Source organism: Lissotriton vulgaris, chromosome 1_1 (genome assembly GCF_964263255.1).
Source record: "Lissotriton vulgaris chromosome 1_1, aLisVul1.2, whole genome shotgun sequence".
In the NCBI taxonomy this organism is placed as follows: domain Eukaryota; kingdom Metazoa; phylum Chordata; class Amphibia; order Caudata; family Salamandridae; genus Lissotriton; species Lissotriton vulgaris.
Window position 1 is genome coordinate 1,606,935,925 of NC_141685.1, and position 23,781 is coordinate 1,606,959,705.

The window sequence follows — 23,781 nt, forward strand, 5'->3', positions numbered from 1 at the left end:
ATTCTAGTATTGTATCTCGAGATTTTCAGAATTGTGTTTTTATGTACTAGGTAGCATCTGTCCAAAAATGTTTTAATGTGTTTAATGTCGTGGTATGAATGATTGTTTGCAATTCATTACTATGTTTATTGTGTTCACGTTCAAGTCAGTTCAAATATGCCGCTGTTCTCGAAATTACGTCAGATAGGAACCAGGAAAGGGATACTCGAAGAGGCAGTTCCCGTCCCGCCTAGGGACACTCCCGGACATTTTATGTACCAGAAACATGGCTTAGATGCCATACTGTATTTAGACTTATGGGTTGATTATACCAAGGATCTGGAAGAGAAGTATAGATGGCCTGTCTCAGGGACATGGGATGCTGAATGCATCATGAGAGTAGAAGAAGCATTATGGAAAAAGAAAGCCAGACAATCTCAGAAAGATGCCATAGAATTATGGCGTAAAGAAGCGCATAGAAGAACAGAGAAAGAAATCAGGAAAGCAGAGAGAAGCAGAGAAGAATCTGAAAAAGCAAAAGAAAGAGAGATACTAGAAGAAGGTGAACGAGTTCAATTAGAACAATTAGACAGACAAAGAAATGCCCTTATTACAGGTCTGTATCCTGTTCTCACCGAGGGCCTACCCAAGGCGACCCCGGAAGTACCCCGTAACTTACCGCCACCATTGGTCCCGACTAAACTCCGTCATAAACAGACCGCAGCGGACATTTTCCTTTCTTCCTATTTAGATGAGGTTGCTCCAGAGTATGCCAATGCACATGTACCACCTACTAATAATAATCCTCAGCACCCTGCTAACACGATTCCCCCCACTGTTCAACCTGTTACCAATCCTTTTTCCACTGGACCTGTAATCCAGGACCAACCTACACCTACTTTACTAGCACCAATATTACCAGTGCCAGCGCAGCCTGCAAGCCCCGGTAGCTCACATCTAGGAGGCGCGGCAAGAGGTTTTTCCACCCCTCCTCCGGTAAAATGAATATCGTTACGAGAATTAGCACCGGAACAAACGCCTAAGGCAACATATGCATTCCTTAGAAAGAACCTTTCTGATTGTATATATGATCCAGTACCGGGTGAAGATTCATTGGTCTTACACTCACTACGATTAAGGCGCGTTGCAGATTATTTGATCACTTTACCAGGCATGAGAGTGAAATTAGACAAGATATATAACTTCATTAGAACGGGGGAGGGACCAGAAAGTGTACAAGAGGCCATGGCACACAAGAAAGCGGAAACTCAACGTATGATTTTACAGTTTTTGATAAATTGTTTGATCAGGGAACAAGACCAACCACATAGAGAAGTAACTAAACGTATGTTAAATTGGAGTGACAACATAGCAGTCGGAAAGCATGATAAACAAAGTTGTGTAGAGGCAATGTACAGGAAAATCCGTAAGGAGATAGTTGAAATACGTGAGAAAGAACGGGCCTTGGCACAGGCCGACGAGAACGAAACTGAGAAAGAGGACGACGAAGTTTCAGAGGACGAAGATGTAACTCAAGCGAACATGAGTAAAATAGCGTACGTAGGTAGAGCAAGACCTTTTGACAGACCCATACGCCCAGAATGCAAGAAACGTTTTCTTTCTCCCATACCAGAACAATGTTCTCTTGAGCATCTATTTCAAGCCACTGATAAAGTACTGAAACAACGAATAGGTTACAGTGAACTTAGTACCATGCATGAACAGGAACTAGCACGGTCAGCAGTACAATGGGCTGGAAATACTAGCGTATATAAAGATGATTCAGTAGCGCAAACATTTTTTAATCTTTCCCCAGACGAACAAAGATTAGCTGGTACGTACATGATCCAACATCTCATTACACTATATGAGAGTCAGCATTCTGATCCAGGTCCCCTATATAATATATTGGAAGAGTTACTCCTAGGTAGATGGAGAGGCCTAGGTACCGATTTAATTAATATCATTCTAGAACAACGACACAAATACAGAACTTTCCTGACTCCACATTTTGTTCCCGTTCCACCCCCAGTAAGGAAAACCTTTTACATAGACAGACAGAATCCCTTAAGAGAAGTTCATCCCGTTCGGACAACAGGCGGTACACTTGAACGAGTATTTGTTTACACCCCCTTAACGAAAATAGAACTATTGGAAATGAAAAAATTAGTGCCCTGTCACGATAAAGATCCAGCAGGGTTCCACCGTGAATTAAAAGACATGCTCCGCATGGGGGAGTATACGTATCCCGATATTATTAAAATGTTAAAGGTACTGTTGCCAGCCGGCATCTACGAAAAACTGAAAGAAAAAGAGTGGGAGGTGGGAGAGAAAAAGATTGATTGGGCAGAATTAGAAGACGAAGACAAAAAACGAATCCCAGGTACTGGTCTTGGGGATAAAGCCAAAGCATTACCCGAGTTGTTAATACAGGTTTTGCCAAGATTACTGACTACTAAAAAGGAAGATTGGGATGCAATCTCAGCCTGCAAACAGAAACAAGACGAAGACACTAGTGATTTTTATTCCAGATTCGAGAAATGTTTTATTATTAATAGCGGCCTGAAAACAAGTAGTGAATCATACCCACATCTTTTTGTTACCAAATTAGTAGAGAATTCCTTACCACAAGTTAAAAATAGAGTACTGAAAGTCGAGAGTACATGGCGAGCAAATAGCCCTTCTCAAATGTTACAAATGTTACAGTACCACCAGAACCGAATTAGAGAGGAACACGAACATGAACAGAGACATATTAAAGACACGAAAATGAAAGTACTAGTTGCTCAGTCTGTCCCAGCAGATGGTCAGAAGAAGGGTCCGGCACTGCCAGGTCATTCTGCAGCTCCTGTTAAAGGGAACTGCAATTACTGTAAACAGCCAGGTCACTATATAAACGAATGTGCCGTTCTAAAATACAATATTGCTACAGGCAGGACGAAAGAAAGACCGCGTCCACCCAGACAAGAACATGATCCACAAAATATTCCACAGAACACGCAACCTCCACAGAATACACAACAGACAGTAGCTGTACCCCAACCCCAACCCATTGCTGCCACCCAACATGTCACGCAACAAATGTACCAGTATGCACAGTCAGATTACCCCGATTATCAGCAGTACTCATGAAACAGCCTAGAGAGGGAGGTTGGCTTGCCCCTTATCGAGGTACCTGTAGATCAAGAGGGTCCCTATGTACATAGTCAGGTATTAGGGAAAGACAGAAAATTTTTGATTGACACAGGGGCGAGCAGAACTACCATCAGTCATGACGAGGTTCCAGGGGCACCCCTCTCAGGCTCACAGAATGTTTCCCTGGGTTTTTCAGGAAAGCCTATTGTTAACGAAGTGTCAAAGCCAGTTTCCCTAGAAGTTGGTCCATTGTCCCGTACTACAGACTTGTTACTTACGAAAGCATGTCCAGAAAATCTGCTTGGTATTAAAACGTTGAAAGCACTAGGAGCAGTAATATGTTGTTCTCCGGAAGGAGTGAGATTGTTTTTACGTGATTTTAAAGGACATTATGTGTTGAGAGATTTTGATCCAAGATTGCAGAATGTACCACAGCATTTATGGGCACAAGGTCCGACTGATGTTGGTTGTATGCACATTACACCATATCGTGTTACTCTCAAACAAGGTATTGTACTGCCCCGAATCCGACAATACAAATTGCCACCTGAGGCTGTAACAGCCTTACTGAAAATTATTGACGAGCTGATCGCACAAGGAGTGGTTGTAGAAACCGACTCCAATGTATGTAATTCTCCAATCATTCCGATTCTTTAACGAACTGACCCAAATGCACCACCGGTCTACAGATTGGTGATCGACCTTCGAGAATTAAACAAATGCATCATACCCCAGTATCCAGTGGTGCCAGACATTTCTTCCTTATTGACTGCTATTGATTCCGAAGCAGCGTTCTTTACTGCCATTGATCTCAAGAACGCCTTCTTTAGTGTCCCCATCCATCCGGAAAGCCAGTATCTTTTCGGTTTCTGTTTAAATGGCCGAAGCTTCAAATTTGCACGTGCTCCTCAAGGGTTCACGGAAAGTCCTAGTATTTACAGTCAAGCCCTGAAACGACAACTACACAGTATTCACATGCCTACTGACACTGCCCTACTCCAGTATGTTGATGATCTGTTAATTACAGCACGGACTGAACGTGACTGCGAGCGTGCATCACTGACTGTCTTGTATTTCTTGGCCGAAAAGGGGCATAAGGTGTCCCCTTCGAAGCTACAATTCTGTGCCCAGCAAGTGGTATACCTTGGACACTTGCTGTCCAAGTGGGGTAGACAGTTGACACCAGGCCGCATCCAGTTAATTGCACATCTTCCACAACCCAAGACACAAAAGGAAGTACGGGCCTTGATTTGGCCTCACTTCGTACTGCAGACAATGGATTCCTCAGTATGCATACCTAGCCAAACCACTCATACAGTTGACAACACAGGAGGCAGCGACTTCGACTGTCCTCCCTTGGACTCAGGAACATACACAAGCTTTTGACGAATTGAAGAAAGCCCTATGTCAAGCACCTGTTTTAGCGACACCATGTTAGAGCAAACCTTTTACACTTTTTGTCACTGAACGCGATGGCACAGCATTATCTGTTCTTACACAAGATCAAGCAGGAAAACACAAGCCTTGTGCTTATTTTTCTAGTACATTGGATCCAGTGGCCCAGGCTCTGCCTGCGTGCCTAAAATCAGTTGCAGCAACAGCTTTAGCAATCAGACAAAGCGACTCAATAGTGTTAGGACATCCCCTGACAGTACAAGTTCCACACTCCGTGGAAGTTCTCCTGAACCGAACCCAGACACAACACCTGACCATAGCAAGACTGACAGGATATGAATTGACATTGTTTCAGCCACACATAGAGATCAGACGTTGCAACACTTTAAACCCTGCCACATTGTTACCCTCAAGCACAACTGACCCTACACCACATGACTGCATGGATATCATTAATACTGTAACAAAACCCAGACAAGACTTGACAGACATTGCATTGCCCGACCCAGACCTGACACTTTACGTGGATGGTTCATGTATGAGAACAAGCACAGGAGAGTTAGTGGCCGCATATGCAGTGACCACTGAAACAGAAGTCATAGAAACATCGTCTTGACACATTGTCTGCCCAAGCAGCAGAGCTCATTGCTCTGACCCAAGCCTGCATACGAGCCAAGAACCTGAAAGTAAACATATACACAGATTCACAGTACGCATTCGGAGTCGTTCACGACTTCGGTATCCTCTGGCAAGAAAGAGGTTTTTTAACTTCTCACGGCGCCAAGATACAACATGGTCCCCTCATTCAAGCACTGTTAGATGCCATACATCTACCTGCATCCATTGCTATCATGAAGTGCAAAGCACATACGAAAGTTACGGACACCATTACCCAGGGTAACGACCTGGCAGATCGCACAGCTAAACTCACAGCTCAGACTCAAACAGACATACCGACTGATCCGATAAAGACTGAAGTATCATCACAGACACATTGTATGACGGTTAAGGATCCCACTCTAGATGTACTCGACATACAGACACATGCCACTCCAGACGAAATCAAGAAATGGACTGAACAAGGAGGGATCCAGACAGATCAGGGATGGATGACGAAGGGAAGAGCCACATGGTTTCTCCCCGACTCTATGGTTCAAGTTATCATAAATACAGCACATAGTCCAGCACACTTAGGAGAAAAAGCCATGTTAGACAGCATACAGAATCTTTGGTCCAACAAGCATTTACGTGAAGCAGCAAAACAGAAAGTGCGTACCTGCATGATCTGTTGTCAGTTCAATCCAGGCAAAGGCATTCCCGTGGAACAAGGTGGATTTCATCCTCCTGACCACCCTTTTGAAGTCCTCCAGATGGATTATATCCAGATGGACCGATGTCGAGGATTCAAATATGTCCTCGTAGTCGTATGCGCCCTTTCCAGATGGACAGAAGCGTATCCAGTCCCAGATTACACTGCCGTGACCACTGTCAAACAGTTGGTCCGTGATTTTTTCCCGCGATACGGCTTGCCCCGTGTCGTATACTCAGATAATGGACAGCCATTCTCGTCCGAACTGATGAAACAGGTATCACTCCTGTTAGGATACCAGTGGAAATTTCACTGTGTACGACACCCCGAAGCAGCTGGCCTTGTCGAGAGACATAATCAGACTCTGAAAACACGATTAGCGAAGGTCTGTGCAGAAAAAGGTGTAGATTGGATGGTAGCCCTGCCAGTTGCCCTCTTTTATATGCATATGGTAGCTCATTCCAGAACCGGACTATCTCCCTATGAGGTAGTCTTCGGCAGACCTCCAAACATGTGGGGTACGCCTATGCCTCGTAAGATAACTGATGTTGATAATAACATGCTGACAGATTACCTGGCTTCCTTGATGTCTGCACTACTCTCTTGTCGTTCACAGGTCGCGGCTGCCTTCCCGGACAACACCCAAGTGAAACCGCATGAAATCGTTCCGGGGACCTGGTTTGCATTAGAAATTTCGATCGCACAAGCCCTCTGGAGCCCAGGTGGAAGGAACCGAAACTGCTGTTGATGACCACGAGGACCGCTGTTAAAGTAGAGGGAAGAAAAGGTTGGCTTCATTCCAGCCACATCAAACGTTTTCATGGACTGTGTCCAGAGACTTTTCCCAAGGACTGCCCCGATACTGACTCTAAACTCCCTCTGTTAGAGAAAACTCAGCAGCAGGAGTACAAAACCAAACTAAGGTCTAGTAAGTCAGACAGCGTTTAATTGTTAAGTCCCCCTCGGGTGAAGCGGTTAGACAGGTTTCTGACATGTATAAGATAGACCCAAATAGTCAGAGAGATAGGCGAATCGAAAAGAGAGAAAAATATTGCAAAAACCTGCACAGCAGATGCGTCATTACTTTAATTTTTATGTTTATTCTGAGTATATCGATTATATGCATAAGCTTGATGCTACATGTTTTCTTTCCTCCTCTTGGTTCACATGTACATACTTTCTCTAATGACACCGTAGAGCACACTTTCAGTGACCTGCCCCCTCACGAGCTGTCCTATCGACTAGCAATGCGCAACAACACTTTCATTCGTATGTTACACCATACTCACCAGACCAGCAATGCCACAAATTGCTGGGTATGTGGCCGACTCCCACCTTATCAGAAATACAAGGGAGCTCTGCCCCTCTTTCCCTACCCGTTTACACATAATGGTTCGTGCGGAGCAGGGTTTGCTTTAATGTCCTCCTTAGACAGTAAATCCAAAGTTTCCCAAGGCAATTGGATATGGGGGAACCTGAATACAGTCATGAATAAAGCATGTTTCCCAGACGCAGACGGTCTTCCCCAAAGGATAGGGACCGATCTAGAAAATGAAGTGTATGAATTAGGTAATTTTTCCCTCAATCTCATGATTCTGAACGTCCAGTCCGAGACTAATTCGGACTTGCCGTTTATAACAGTTTTACCAGTGAAAGGCGAATTATGCGTTAGAAAGAATGGTTCAGTACATCTAGGACACAGTGATTGTAATATTGTAGTCGAATTCAGCGATAAAGGAAAGTCTACTTTCAAAGCCTCTCGCCATTCCTATTTTATTTGTGGTCAGACAGCTTATGTACACCTGCCCCTGGATTGGGATGGAACGTGTTATATTGCGTTCCTATTACCACCTGTTTTTCTAGCCCCACCTGATTATCATCGAAATTCACACCTTGTGCATGTAAGACATAGAAGGGAGATCAAGTCCCCAATTGTCGATCAGACTGAGACAACGTGGGAACAATATACAGATTTCAATAAAGGATTCTTTTTCTTTGTAGGTCCTGTCCAAAACAGTAAACTGATACGCAAATTAACCAGAACTTTGGAAGCAGTAGTGAATGAGACTACTTCTGCTTTAGGTAACCTGACCGAAGAGCAGTCTGCTATGAGACTTGTTGTTCTTCAAAACCGCCTTGTTCTTGACGTCATCCTGGCCGATAGGGGTGGGGCTTGTAGAGTGATCGGATCCAGTTGTTGCGTGTTTATTCCTAATAACGCGCCATCCGTGTATAAAGCAATAACAAGGCTTCATGAAATTGCTCACCTGATACACCAGAATCCTGGCACCTGGACTTGGTCCGGTTGGCTCAGGAGTGTGATATCCGCCTGGGGATGGAAAGTGTTATCATTCCTAGGAATAATACTACTTATTCTATTCAGTTGTTGTCTCTGTCTGCAATGTGGGCCAGCGATTTGCGGCTTGTGCGCCACAGCTTGTATTCCCCGTCCAAGTTCACGTTCCCGAATGAAAAGAGATGAGCAAATGATGTTATATGAACAGATAGATGGTCTCATGAAGATAGATATATCCTAAAGGGTGAAGTAGGGGCCAAGGAGGGAATGAGGAAATAGAAATTTTTAGGTAGTCAATGTGTCCCCCACTCGCACCCCATCCATGCACCCATGCCCCATGTATGTCCTGTAATTCCCTTTCCGTGCCTGCCAGGAAGACGCATATGCATTTGCGTCCAACGTTAACATGTCAGTTATTCAGTTCTCCAAGAAAACAATGTTAATTTGGCTTTTAGGCCTATGGTGCCAACGTCTTTACATGGTGCACTTTTGAATATCGCAAAGCACACGTTCTCCATGTTTTTCTGGCTCAGTCGAGCCAGGCCCTTAATTGAGGCTCCGAGTCTCTTCTGTTTCTGAAAGCTGCTGTTTAGGTATGCATCCCTGACCTCTACCTTACATCCTGCCCAGACGAGCGGTGCCCGGCTCGGCCTGGCCTGCCTGCCAAGACGGTATTTTGCCTACAGTTATCTGCTCAGCCTCCGCAAAAACACATTCCAGTCTAGTGAAATAGGTAAATATATTCCCGACTGCAGAGCAAAGGGCCCTGCCTTCCTGTCTCCATGCAAGTAATTTACTGCACCCGTTACCATGGTAGGCCCATGGCCCCCGTACATTGCATGAAGAACCCTATGCACGCACTAGCATTCAGTGATGGACGGCCTCTGCCCGAGAGACCTTTTACTTCAGATAATACATCCTCTAAACACAAGATACCAGATATGCTATAGGTGCAGGTCGTTCTGGCATCCCAGACACCAGTCTCCTCTACTAGTGCTAAAGTCAAGCCCCCAGCGCTCCCTAGCTACACGTCTACACCACGTCATGCTCAGTTGCGCGCGCATCCGTGGCAAAGGTTTCTGCTGACCCTGCAAACTTTCTTCAAGCATCCACCCACTTGTGACGTTTCTCTGACTCATCCTGTACACGCCTACGTGTACGCCCCTTACACGCCTCCTGCTACGCACATGTGTTCTTATCTCTCTCTTTTCACTTGTTACGCCTACTGTATTCATTTCAATTATATGGTTTTACTATATATAATGTGTGATGTTAATAAAATGTTGAATATCCCTTCCTGAACCTTAGTGGTGATGGAACCCGATGTCCAGTGTCTCGAGATACTTAATTAAAGCCCGTATGACTCAGATACCATGGACTCTGCCTCTCATTTGATTGAGCTATCCTTATTGTCATTTAATGTATAGAAAAATAGTCCCGGTAATTTTATTTACCACAGGTGGACAGTTTTTTTTTAAAATAAGATAAGCAAATATACAATGGAAAAAGCATTTGTAAAGGAAAATATTTTAGCTAAGTTTTTTTTATATTTTAGTGGAAATATTGAACATCCCATGCACTTTACATAATGTTACTGTTTTTGCAGTGTTGTCAGCGAGGGAGCAGACAGTGTAGCTGTGAGACCTAAAGGCAGTAGCTTTGGCGATGGAGCAGGTGGTGTAGCTGTAACGCCTCGAGGTGTTGGGGTCCGCGAGGGAGCAGTCAGTGCAACTGTGACTCCTAAAGGCAGTGGAGTCAGCAAGGGAGCAGGCAGTGTAGTTGTGATGCCTAGAGGCAGTGGAGTCAGTGAGGGAGCAGGCAGTGTAGCTGTGAGGCCTAAAGGCAGTAGATTTGGCGATGGAGCAGACAGTGTAGCTGTAACTCCTTGAGGCGTTGGGGACTGCAAGGGAGCAGTCAGTGCAACTGTGACTCCTAAAAGCATTGGAGTCAGCAAAGGAGCAGGCTGTGTAGCTGTGAAGCCTAGAGGCAGAGGAGTCAGCGAGGGAGCAGGCAGTGTAGCTGTGACGACTAGAGGATGTGTTGTCAGGGAGGGAGCAGGCAGTGTAGCTGTGAGGCCTAAAGGCAGTAGCTTCGGCATACAAGCAGACGGTGTAGCTGTGATGCCTAGAGGCGTCGAGATCCGCGAGGGAGCAGTCAGTGCAACTGTGACTCCTAAAGGCAGTGGCGTCAGCAAGGGAGCACGCAGTGTAGCTGTGAGGCCTGGAGGCAGAGGAGTCAGTGAGGGAGCAGGCGGTGTAGCTGTGAAGCCTAGATGCGTTGGGGTCTGCGGGGGAGCAGTCGGTGCAGCTGTTATTCCTAGTGGCAGTGCCGCCGGTGAGAGAGCAGGCCGTGCAACTGTGACTCCTAGAGGCAGTGGAGTCAGCAAGGGAGCAGATACACAAATAAAATGGAAAAAAACGATGTAATAAAAGATGGACAAAGCAAACAGATAATGTTTTTAACAGATACTAGACACACACAGCGTTTCCCTTACGGGAGCAACACGTGCATGCGTTTAGGGAAAAGTCCTGAGCGATTGCTAAAGGTCCCCTCCTAAGCAGCGCTTGCGCGATGCATAGGCGAGACCAAAAAGTAGCCTAACGCAAAAGCCTGCATTGCCGTCACATAAAGCGTTTCATGTAGCACAATATGATACTGTAAAACAGCTGGATATGCTTGTGACAAATAGTTTAATAGGGCTGTTAGACCCTGTAATACTTTTTGTAATCTTGGACCATGAAATCTTTATTGATTTTTGCATATCGAAAAAACAGCCCAACCAACATGAATTCATGCATACAAGTATTTAAGAACTCAATGTAAGAATCCAAAAACTAATGTTTGTAATATTTGTAACCAAATGAGAGACAGCATTTTTTTAATCCTCTATCAATATTTTAAACAGTCATAAAATATCACAGAATCGGCAGAAAACGTTACACCATAAAGACTTTATGTCCTATCCATCTACAAAATCAAAGGTAATGAAATTGTTTAAAAGATATTACAGCCCCTTAGGATTTACTGCACCTTATTTAAGCAATGTTCAATCAGGTATTTAGCTGTGTGAGGTTTTGATCATTTTCATGGTTGTGTCACACCCATGTCTGCAACTGGAAAGCAACGTTTCAAATACTCATTCAAACCTAGTTTAACTTGTCACTGGAAAAGAGCTTAGTTTATTGGAATTGTTTGCAGTAAAGTTGATATCCCAAGTAATTATATATTGCATAGGGATAAACTATAATACTACTGTGGTGCTTTGTGTAGTTTTGTACAGAACCCTACGGTGTTGGTAATTCAGGGTGTAAAGATACCAGATTGGATTCTCAATAAACTCCGAATGAGGGATTTTGAAGTAATGATGGAAATTTGCGGCATTATGGTTGGTTATTGCACAAGACTCTGATTCTTGCAGACCCAGAGCAGCAACACCGCAATGAAAATAGAAACCAGTAACAAGCAGCCAAAGGGGCTGGTGTTATCAGAGTATATAAAAAGCAGTAAAGCATATGAGTACAAATGTTATTTTCAATTTGTTGCTACAACACTAGACCCCTCTGCAGTGTTGCACAGTACATTTACTACTGCATCTTGGAATTACCTCATGACCCCGACTATGAAAAATAAGTGTGACATGTTGTAAATAAAAAATAGAAAAATTACTATTATTGGCATTCTATCCCATATGCATATGAGTGCATGGGGTGCACACACGTCTGGAATATTTGTCAACTTGGGAGAAGGCACAAAGGAGGCATGCTGGAACTGGCTACTACTGTAGAATATTGTGAAAAGAAGCACTAGGGGTCATTTGTCACCTAGTGATTTTACATTCCTTCTATTTCTATTCAGAATCTTAGAAATCATATATGCAAGCCTCTTGAGGTAATTATTCACAGGGGTTTGCCACAAACAAGTCAACCTTTGGCCTTTTACAAGTACCCTTTTGGCACTGAAGGGAAGTGCTGAGACTCCTGCATTGAATTTTTGACCACTACTAGGCACAACAATCTTGTATAGAAATTATATCTTGTTTGGAGAACAAATGGGCCAATCATAGGGCATTTCAGAAACCCAGGTGCTCTGAACACTCAATCCTATTCCTAGCGTTGATCATGATGGGACTATCTTATCAATCAGAAATGAGGTGACACGCTTTAACCAGGATTTCAACTCCATCATACCCAGTGCCAGTGTACACCCCTTGGATAGTGGTGCTGCGAATTTGCCCATCATTGTAGGTGCGGCACAGCGTTGCTTGATAGGGAATCTTTGCAGTAATTTTTCTTGCCTGTAAGACCAACTCACACGCATGATTGGGTGGGACAGTTACCTCTATTTTCTCCTCTATCATTTTTGCTTGTGTTGTCTTCATGCTCAACCTCTCTAGCCCTTGAAACGTCTCATGGAGTACAATTTCTCTCTTTTCACTGGCTGTTTCGATTGGAAACTGGGTCCTGAAGTGTAACGACACTCCAGCTTTGACCCCACGGTCGGTATCCCAATGGTGATGGTAGGTGATCTCCTTTTGGAAGGTGGCTGTACTCTTCACTTCCTGGGCGCTCCTGTTTTCCATAATGGATTCATCCAAGATTGTAAATGGCTGATATTCAGCTGTACCCTTCTTCATCTGGTATTGCACGTTTGATATGCTTTCAGTGTTGTAATCCCTACACACAGTGAGAACCTCATACCACTTATAACAGTATTCTTTTCCTTCACAGGGTAGGAAAAATGCATTAAATTTAGGGACAACTTTTCCTAACCCATACTTATTCCTGCCGACAAAAGTATTGACTGCAGGATGGCATCTGACGGCATTATCAGGAACAGAACCCCAAGAGCCTGCTTTCCATTCTAAACGCTCAAAATCACCCTCATTTACCAGTATTTGAAAGTTGGGGGTGTGGTGTTCCTTGTCGGACAAGGAATAGAAACAGTATGGGCCTTTACTTGGAGTGTAGTAGCCTATACTGTCACCTGCACTAACATAATCTCTACGAGAATAGGACTCATTTTCAATTGACACAGCCCAATCAGGAATATTCCCTTTCCAGTCCACCCACTTTAAGTTTTTGCAATCATTGAACAGGATTTGGCCATCTGTGTCAGTGGATCCCGCAGTTATCGCAAGCTGATTGGAGCTATGTTCTCCTGAGGCAACATCCGGTGAAGTGGTGAACACGTCATGTAGCTGAGCAGCCAGAAGTGTCTGGATTTCCGAAGAATCATATGTGGGAAAGAAAAAGGTAAATGTTAGCGGAATGAAGAAAGCAATTGTTGAATGTGCAAAATAAAATCACATTTGTCATCATTCTTAAGATTAATGCACGTGACCCACAGTGGAATCAGTAGACCACTGATGGAAATATTTGTTCACAGTTTTCATGCATATGTGTGTATTATCAAATGGTTTGTTTTCTAGGTATAGATAGGAACCAACATGGTAATTCTTGTCGCAAAATGCTGTTGCTGGTGAGTGATATACCTACATTTGATTCTGATTCCACGCTGTGCATTAATGTTGTGGGGAACAGATGCAACACGTCCTTTAGTCCACAAATAAGCATCTATCTGCGAAAACTAACTAGTGCTATAATCTGTAAAGTAGTTGATAGTTACGTGACTCCAAATCATAAGCACACATCCTTGCCATCGGGGAGAAAGGAAGTGGAGGTGTACCCTCGGACTTCTTCAGTCCTCAACCAGCAATATGTCATGGATTCTTAATACTGAGGCAACAAAATATTGAAATGTTCGAGCTACCCATTTTGATCATTTCTTTTATTGAGAGATTCCATTCCATTGCTTTTAGCGTCTGTGTGCTTTTACAGAAGGACACTTTCGGCAATGTGTGCCCATTTTGGGTCCTGAGAACGCTCCTCCTAGCGTCGTAACCTGCATCCAACTGATGATGCCAAATGCATCTTATGTGGCTTGTGCTTTATTGAGAGTTGGTATGGCCTGGCAGTTTGGGCTGACTTTTCATATGGTTGTTCCCATATGTGTTGCCACAGAGAGGCTAAAATGATTGAATTGCTCAAGCATGGCCTTCTCTCACTTTCTTGGTGCCTTGTGGAAAGGAAATCCAACACATTTGCTATGCTTATGGAAATATTTGCTTCAAACTTCAACTCAGAACCTCTGGGGACAAGCTTTTCTGGAATACATTCCAATAGTTTCGCTATGCAAAGGTGGCACATGAAAAAATAAATAGCATCTGTCAAAGGCAAGCATTCTTACTTTAGTAATGGTGGGAAAGTAAAGAAACAGTCAGAGCTGAGCCGAGGCCTCGTACTGGGATATCTATTGATTAAAGAGCCAATGTCTTTAATGCTTGCCTTGCAAATCCTGCGGATTGCTTCGGATTGCGTCTGTGTGCGCGCATGCATCCTTGGCTGCAGCTCTGCCTACATTTAATATCTGGTGATTTATTCCCCCTTATCAGTCACTAGTGAAAACATGTTGATCCGTAATGTTTAAATAAAGAAACAAGCCTTGAAGTAGACGGCCATTAGAGTCAACGTTTGTACGATACCACTTTAAATGATGTCACCCGGGTTAAAAGGTTACATGATGTCACTTCTACCCCACTGAGGAGGGAATGGAAACTATAACCGAGTAAAGAATTCAGTTTATCAGCTACTAAAGCTCTGAAATATAAATGAGGCCAGGTTGCAGTGTTTTGAGATTTTTTTGCTAGCTGTATACACGTTCTGCATATTTCATATTGGCGATGATGCTTTTTTATTATAGCCAGTAACGCATTATCTTCATACGTTCATTACTTGACACCTTATCACTGCGTTTTCAGCAATAACTATAATATTATCCTTCACACACTTCGATTGCATTGTGCCTTTCCTTTTTGCCTACAATATGTGAATTTCATGTAGACTGATCTGACTGGAACATACTTTCTCTGAGAACAATGATATTTGCTTCATCTCTGCTGAATCTTTGTGCTCAGTGCTCTGTGTAACGGGAATGAGAGCTGATAGCTTCATTGGATGAGGCTGCTGCCCTTGTGGGGGTTCTTACAGTAAAGGTCTTAAAACTTGCATCTTTTCTGAAGTGTTTTTCATTAGGAGTGGGCGTGGACCAGACTCTCTCTCTGTGGCCCCCACCACTCCTGAGGGCTGTTGCATTTCGGCATCTGCAGAAGGCCTCCCCTTATCAAGGATTAGCGGTATCTTTCTGAAACAGAGTATCTCAGAGCAGAGATGTGCGTTCCTAGGTGCACATAACACATTTTTGCAGTGTCAATCCTGTCTGGCACTGGCAGTTGACCATGGGTCATAGCTTTGAGGCAGACACTGTATTGCCCTCACAGACTAAGACAGTATCGGTGCTCTGCACCTTTCATTTCTGAGTGACAAACCGCTGTGTGTTAAAAAGCTGTGACCATATCATAAACATCCCTATATAGTTTGTCAAAGTAATGTCTGGTTTCTCTGTTCAGGCTGCTTCAATTTTGAGTGCCTAGCAGCAGGTGGACAAGTGTGGTGCCCTTCATTTTCAGTTTTGCTACTGTCTGTCTCAGACAGCAGTGCACACAGTAGTATGTAGAGATGGCTTTTGCTCATGACTGTCTTGTCTATCTCAGTTGCCTTTTCTTTATCATTATCGGATGGCTTCCGTCCTACTCCTAAGTTTGTTCTGCCACTGGAGCATTCTCTATACACTGGCTTTTGATTGGCTGAGCATTCCTCTTCTTTTGGTGCATCATTTCTCTTGCAGCACTCCATAAAATAGCATGCCCTGCTTCTTCCTCTGGCTCTTTTCTCTTTCCCAAACGTTTCCCACCCAGTCTCACACCTATCACCCACCCCACTTTGAGTGTCCAACACCAGGCCTGGCAGCAGCTTGAAGTCAAGCTCACTGTCCTCCCACCATTCCCGGGTGCTCCTCCCACACCGCTCCTATCTCTGACTCCATGCCAGCTGCCGCATTTGGCTTTGCCAATGCCAGGTGTTTTTAAAGTGTGCCACACTTTTTTATACTTTCAAGATGATTGATGTGCTGCATAAAACCATGTTGCATCATGCAATGTGGCAACTTTCTTTAAAATATGAATAAATATATGGACTTTTTATATGGCTGAGATACCCGCCACCCCCTCTCAACACAATCCCCAAATGAGGGAAACCGGAAACAGTTCTTGAAGTTTTTTGGAAGTGGGAGGGAGTGACCCTCCCGGCCGTATTTATTAAAACAAAAAATTAAAACATTTAAACATTAATGTACAATTTCATACCACACTGCGATGTTTGGCTAACCTTAACAGATTCTCTAATACAGAGGTTCTCCTAGCCGATCTAACATCCTACAAAACATTTACTTGAAATATTGAAATTGTACATCCTAACGTTTAAGGGCCAACGGCAAGGTCGTAACCGGTGTCAAGATCCCTAACCAGACATACCCCGCCCACTTGGGAGGGGCGACAGCACTGAGGCGTACTCACGTGCAACTACTACAATTTCCCTTGTCTTGACGGGGGCACTTATCAACTCGACGCCAGTTAAAGGTCGTTCGAAGACTCGTGTGAGGTATCTAGAAGGTATCGTAGACCTCCCCCCAACCCCACACAACTTACCGCATCTGCCGTCGCAGATGTCACTGGCCCCGGGAAATTCCCCAGGAGGGGGCTGTAACCCCTCCTACACAGGAAGGGGCCTTGACCGCCTTTCCTCTTCTTCCGGCGACCCATCCTTAGAAGGGACCGCCTCCCCGTTGAGGGGCCAAAGGCCACCTCCCCCGAGCGCTCCCATCCGTGTTGGGTGACGCCCACTCATAGGGATCTTCCAATTAGTGCTCACCGATCATGACCTTACCGCCTACCGACTGAAATAAATACGACAAGTGCTAACTAAACGAAACTACATTGGCCACTATGACCGAAAAACCTGTGTCTAAATGGACCTTAAATCCGACATTCTTTAATCATCAACTTGTAACATTATACCACTTTATTACACATCAAATATCAACATAACACCAAAACAACCTGAAAACGAAATAGATTAACTGATCAACTTTATTAAGACAACTAGCTGTCCTCAGGGGCTGGTGGGTGGGTCAAAATTGGCTCTTCGTTCCGTCTCGAGCTCACGTGCAGCGGGGAGGTGCAGCTTCAGAGCACAGGAACAAGAGGATGTCTTCTGGTCTTGCGTCTCTTTTTATCCATCTTCAGGGCGGGCGTAAACCCGCCCCTGCCTGCCCCGAGGGCGTGGCCGGCGGCGTCCGTGTCTAGGCCAGCCCACTCAAAGGGCGGGAAAAAGCGCGCCCCGGCTACGCCGCTTCGGGCATACCAGCCGAGACGCGCCTCCCGCCCAAAAATGGCTTCCCGGGGGGATCGAGGCACTCTGCCATACGTTCGGGGGGACCGAGTGGTCGCCCCTTTCCATATGGCTGAGATACCCGCCACCCCCTCTCAACACAATCCCCAAATGAGGGAAACCGGAAACAGTTCTTGAAGTTTTTTGGAAGTGGGAGGGAGTGACCCTCCCGGCCGTATTTATTAAAACAAAAAATTAAAACATTTAAACATTAATGTACAATTTCATACCACACTGCGATGTTTGGCTAACCTTAACAGATTCTCTAATACAGAGGTTCTCCTAGCCGATCTAACATCCTACAAAACATTTACTTGAAATATTGAAATTGTACATCCTAACGTTTAAGGGCCAACGGCAAGGTCGTAACCGGTGTCAAGATCCCTAACCAGACATACCCCGCCCACTTGGGAGGGGCGACAGCACTGAGGCGTACTCACGTGCAACTACTACAATTTCCCTTGTCTTGACGGGGGCACTTATCAACTCGACGCCAGTTACAGGTCGTTCGAAGACTCGTGTGAGGTATCTAGAAGGTATCGTAGACCTCCCCCCAACCCCACACAACTTACCGCATCTGCCGTCGCAGATGTCACTGGCCCCGGGAAATTCCCCAGGAGGGGGCTGTAACCCCTCCTACACAGGAAGGGGCCTTGACCGCCTTTCCTCTTCTTCCGGCGACCCATCCTTAGAAGGGACCGCCTCCCCGTTGAGGGGCCAAAGGCCACCTCCCCCGAGCGCTCCCATCCGTGTTGGGTGACGCCCACTCATAGGGATCTTCCAATTAGTGCTCACCGATCATGACCTTACCGCCACAGGCCGGATAGTTGACCGGCTATCCGGACCCCCCAAAAAAACTCCTACCTAAAGGTCATGTTTCAAAGATTTCAACCATGCTAAGAGGTCCCCTAAGAACAACTCATTCCCCACCCAAGACAAATGCACACCATCCCCCGAATACATCCTGTCATCATTAATACAGCTATGAGAAATAGAATGCAATGTCCTGGAACGGAACAACCTACTCACTTTATTGTTAAGCTTTCTAACAGAGTGATTCAAAGCAGGTATAGAGATAGCCCCCCGCCACACCTTTCGTGGAATCAAATGGGACCATGCAATTGTGCACCCCGGAACTCTCCTCGCCAACCAACTTACAGTGGAAAGCATTGCCTCCAGGAGTAGTCGTCTACCGATGGTGACCAAATCATTGCCCCCAACATGCACTATTACTATAGACGGCGGTGACCTTGTCCGCCCTAACAAACCCTCAAAGAATGTTTGAAACTGGTCAATACAGAGACCGCCCCTTCCGTAGAAGGACATCCTGTACCCGTATTCCCCAGCTACGTGAATCATGTCACCTGCTTTGAATACGTCCGCGGCACGCCTCACGTATGAGTGGCCCACGACCCACACCTCCTTTTTCACAGCCGGTGATGTCTGACCGCTGGCCCGGTGTAGGGTCGACTGCATAGTCCGCCCCGCCTCGTAGGCTTGCGTAACTGAAACCAAACAAAAAACAAGAAGCGTGAGTACAAAGTACATAATTACAGCTTCACAACATGTGCAACCGCACATATCTCTTATAACAATTGGAGGACCAACGCCCCATTCGTTTCACTTGCTCAACATCAAGACCCCTGGCTGTAGCTTCCGTAGCAGCCCCTATCCGAAAGGAATGGGTCCCAAATTCGCCCGGGTTCAAGCCCGCAGCGGCAACTGACATCGCAAGCACCCGCTGAAACTGAAATTTCGTCAGTGGGGTGGCGTCCGCGTGTCTTAACAAAGTCCCCCCCCATGATGCCACCCTTCGTGCTAGGTAATCCTCTAAACACTTTACCGGACATATGGAGGACCCAGGAATCCTGCGTACGACGACGCAGTCACCCATCCCATCTTGGTCAGTCTTAGACTTTACAAAGGAGACCGTCATCGTTTCTCCCCTGATCTGAACATGTTCCCGGCACAAACCCCCCGCCACATCCAGTTTGTTCCTTGCAACTAGTTCGCTTACTCGCATTGCTCCGTGAAATGCTAGCGTAAACGCGGCTCGGAACAGCACTGCCTCAAACTGAGATGAACATGTGGCAGGAAGTGTAGCCAACAACTGGGACAATCTATCCAAACCTATTGGGCGCCTTTCATCTACTCTGCGACCCTCAAGGCGTTGCCACCCACGCAGCGCTTTCTGTACAACGAAAGACGCTGTTGGGTCCTGGATAGCGTGTGCTCTGGCAATAAAGGAAATGGCAGCACGATGCCTCTGGGCCGTAGCCACCGATTTCCCAGCCCTACGTAAGGACATCAGGAAATTCACCACCCATTCCTCATGACCCCAAAGTTGCTCTCTATCACTCCCCAAAAAGGCTAAATAGGCCCGAAACGCCCCTTCATATGCCTTCCTCGTCCTTGGTGCTAGACTCTCTCCCACGAGGTGACGAAGTTCGGGGCACCGAGAGACCAGAGAGCTTCGGTAAAGGGTGCCGGCTCCGGGTCCGCTGAGGGAAGGAAACCCGAAAAAGCCTGCATTTGAAAACGAGACAGTGCGTCAGCTACCTGATTCATCACCCCTGGCACATGTTTTGCTCTGAATAGCACGTTCAATTGCATACATAGTAACACAATTTCTTTAAGCAGTCTTAAGATCAGTTTACAACGTGCTGCCTGACTATTGATGCACTCGACCACGGTCATATTGTCCGACCAAAATATGACCGAGTGATTTTTGAACCCATCGGGCCATGTTCTCAAGGCCACCAAGATGGGAAACAGTTCGAGGAAAGCAATATTACTCGTCAGACCCCTCTCATGCCACCAAGTCGGCCATCTTTGTGCCGACCATTTCGTGCCGAAAATGGCGCCAAAACCTATGGTTCCCGCAGAATCTGTCCATAGCCCCAGCTCCTCAGAAGACACGGCTGGTTTATTCCAGACGATTCTACCATTGAAATCCGCCAAGAATGCTAACCAAATACGCATGTCCTGGCGGATCTCGGCCGATAGTCTCGTGCGATGATGGCCTTCTTTAAGGCCGACCATCGCTTGGGCAATTGAACGGGAAAAGGGGCGGGCCATTGGTATTACCCTCAGGGCAAAATTCAACTGTCCCACCACTTGCTGTAATTGTTGCAGCGTAACTTTTGATGCATTTATACACAGTTGCAGCGCAGCCCTGAACTTCAACACTTTCTCGGCTGGCAAACGGAAACACCCCTCAATGGAGTCCAACTCGATCCCCAGAAACTCGAGGCAAGTCGTAGGACCCACTGTTTTACCCGGCGCCAATGGCACACCTAACTGTTTCATCAACACACAAAATTCGGCCAAGGCCCGGCCACATTCAAGACCCCCGGCTGCCCCAAGAAATAAAAAATCATCAAGGTAGTGCATTACATCTTGGAAACCCGTTTTCTTTGTGAAAACCCATTGTAGAAAACTACTGAATTTCTCGAAATAAGCACAGGATATAGAACACCCCATTGGCATACACCTATCCATGTAATAACAACCCTGAAACATGAAACCTAGGAGACGCTGGTCGTCTGGGTGTACCGGGAGCAATCGGAACGCTGACTCGATATCTGATTTCGCCATCAGCGCCCCGGGCCCCAGGCGATTCAAAATGGCTACGGCCTCATCGAAGGATGCGTACCGCACCGAACACACTTCTGGATCGATTGCCTCATTTACGGAAAGACCTCGTGGAGCTGATAAATTATGAATTAGTCGGAACTCTCCAGGGTCTTTCTTGGGGACTACCCCTAAGGGAGAACAAACAAAATTCTGGACTGGGGGTAGACTAAACGGGCCAGCGACCCGACCTCGAGTCACCTCTTTTTGGATCTTATCCCGTACTACGGTTGTATGCTGCAAGACGGAAAGTTGGTTTTTACACTTATCCACACCCTGAAAGTCCCCTACCGGGATGCGGAAACCATACGAAAAACCGTTTCGCAGCACCCCAGCAGAAGTACGATCCGGGTAATCACTGAGCCAAGGGATCATTGCCAGGGTATCAATGGGAGTGGGTAAAGGCGCCCCTCGGACTATATTAGACCTGTTTGGCACCTCCTCTCCCCCCGTTATCACCCGTTCTGGCTCTGCACGAGGTCTCAGGATGGGACGACCCACAACTACTACATTCATGTTTGAATTTACACGATCCCTGCGGTCTCGTACATTTTCCTCTGTTGTAATTAAAACAGAAACCCTTCCTTCCGGTATTGCCGGTAGGTTTTGAGTGATCGTCGGCCCCCGAACCTGATCGAAAGGGCGTCCCCGCATATTGTCGGGAGGATTCACCCACATTACTTCCTACCAACGGCATTTTTAACATCCCTGACTCCTTCATTTTATCCCAGGTCAAGGCATCATAACAATCCCAGGTTAAACTTTTATTATGCTCCTTTTCCTTTCTGAACATATTATCGTAACAAAACCAATGATTACCCTGGTGCGATGTCGAGTACCCCATGATTCGTGATTGGTAGATTGGGAACTCGGAAAGCAACTCAGGCCTACGTTCCCCCAGGATTGATGTAAAGATTCCCCAGGCATTGCCCCAATTGGCGATATTCTCATTCACTTTAAAGGCGGCCATCTTTGCGCGCCAAACACTCGGATGCATGAGGTCCTTCTGACTCTTTACATGTTCCACCTCATAATGATCAACAAGTAACGAAAAAATGTTCACATACTCCCCCGCCCAAATCTTCTCCTTAATTGCCAAAGGAACATGTTGCCCCAACTTTTCTCTCCGAGAGGGTGTTGACTCATCCCTCGCGATCGGCAATGGCCGCTTACCTGCACCTGACGCTGCCTCTGTGGTCGCAACCGTCCCTGGTGTCTTGTCCCCCACTGCAGCCGGCACGGGCACCTTGGCTGCTTCCCGTTTCTCACGCAATTGCTTAATCAGCTCCTGCGCTTCGACAGCCGTGGCGCCCTCGTTACCTTTTCCCAACCACGCTGCCAATCGTGCTGCCAACTCGGGCGGCATATCATCCTCGGACACGGGGGTGATCGGATTCCCCTCCTCCGGCACGGGAGTTGGAGCCTCGAGCGGAGCACTGGGACCGGGGATCTCCTCTCCCGTTGCTCCCCTCCTGGGCCTCTTGTTTTTCCCTCCCGGGGCTGCTCCCGCCAAAGGACGTTTTGGACCCCTTTCCTCATTCTTGTCCACCCGCTTCTTTAGCTCGGACATCTCTTTCATGATAACACGCAGCATCTGGTCGGTATTCATGCGCTTTCCAACCTTCTTCGGCATTCTCCAACAAAGTAACTGAAAAACAAACAAGAACGATTAAAACGCTCAAAATTGGCTCTTCGTTCCGTCTCGAGCTCACGTGCAGCGGGGAGGTGCAGCTTCAGAGCACAGGAACAAGAGGATGTCTTCTGGTCTTGCGTCTCTTTTTATCCATCTTCAGGGCGGGCGTAAACCCGCCCCTGCCTGCCCCGAGGGCGTGGCCGGCGGCGTCCGTGTCTAGGCCAGCCCACTCAAAGGGCGGGAAAAAGCGCGCCCCGGCTACGCCGCTTCGGGCATACCAGCCGAGACGCGCCTCCCGCCCAAAAATGGCTTCCCGGGGGGATCGAGGCACTCTGCCATACGTTCGGGGGGACCGAGTGGTCGCCCCTTTCCAGATTGCTTGGTTTCCACTACTGGCTTTGAACATGCCAGCACGGTGACCACAAGACATTGGCATTACATGACTGATTGACTCTGCCAGTGCTTCTTCAATATTTGGGCCAACATTAAATCAACTACATGATGATTTCCAGGAAAAAAGTTTAAGGAAGGGCTGTCATGGATAGCACTCATTACGTTAAAGGTATCCTGATATAATGCTTGCAAGCACTAGCAGACCATCTTAACGAAGTTAGAGAACTTTTTTCCAGTAACAATAATGACTGATGCCCTAGAAGGGGGCTTTATCAAATCTATTGAAAATCTGCAGGTTTTGGGTTCTGAGTAACCCTGGGAGTAGGACTACGCTACGCTTGTGTAGTTTGCGCAACTACACGCTACGCGATTTGCACATAGCACAATGCAAAAACGTGTAGCTGGCATTTTTTGCTTGCTCGCGGTCCTCAACTTCAAGTTGGCGAAAGCGAGCGAGCAAAATAACATCTCGGAAAGACTTTTTTCTCGTTCACGATCAGCAACATCAAGTTGCCGATCGCGAGCATGGAAAATAAACCTCCCGGTGAAATTCTCAACGTGGGGAGGTCAGGTTTCTCATTGCGAGTGGTTGGGTATGCTCGCGACTGCTCGCGAAGAGAAACTAACAGTCCACGTTGAGAAAGCTGCCGCTCAAGTACAAATC

The 23,781-nt window shown here is 46.2% G+C and overlaps 1 protein-coding gene across 9 annotated transcripts in view; it reads right to left on the reverse strand.

Annotated features, from left to right (window-relative positions):
• Window positions 1–10,832: 10,832 nt before the first annotated feature.
• LOC147750875 (natterin-3-like) overlaps window positions 10,833–23,781 on the reverse strand; it is a 131,009-nt gene continuing 118,060 nt past the window's right edge. For all 9 annotated transcript variants that reach the window (XM_086918290.1, XM_086918315.1, XM_086918298.1 and 6 more), the window contains one exon: window positions 10,833–13,329. In XM_086918290.1, the coding sequence (XP_086774416.1) occupies window positions 12,250–13,329 (1,080 nt within the window). In that variant the 3' untranslated portion in view covers window positions 10,833–12,249. The remainder of the gene's footprint in view (window positions 13,330–23,781) is intronic.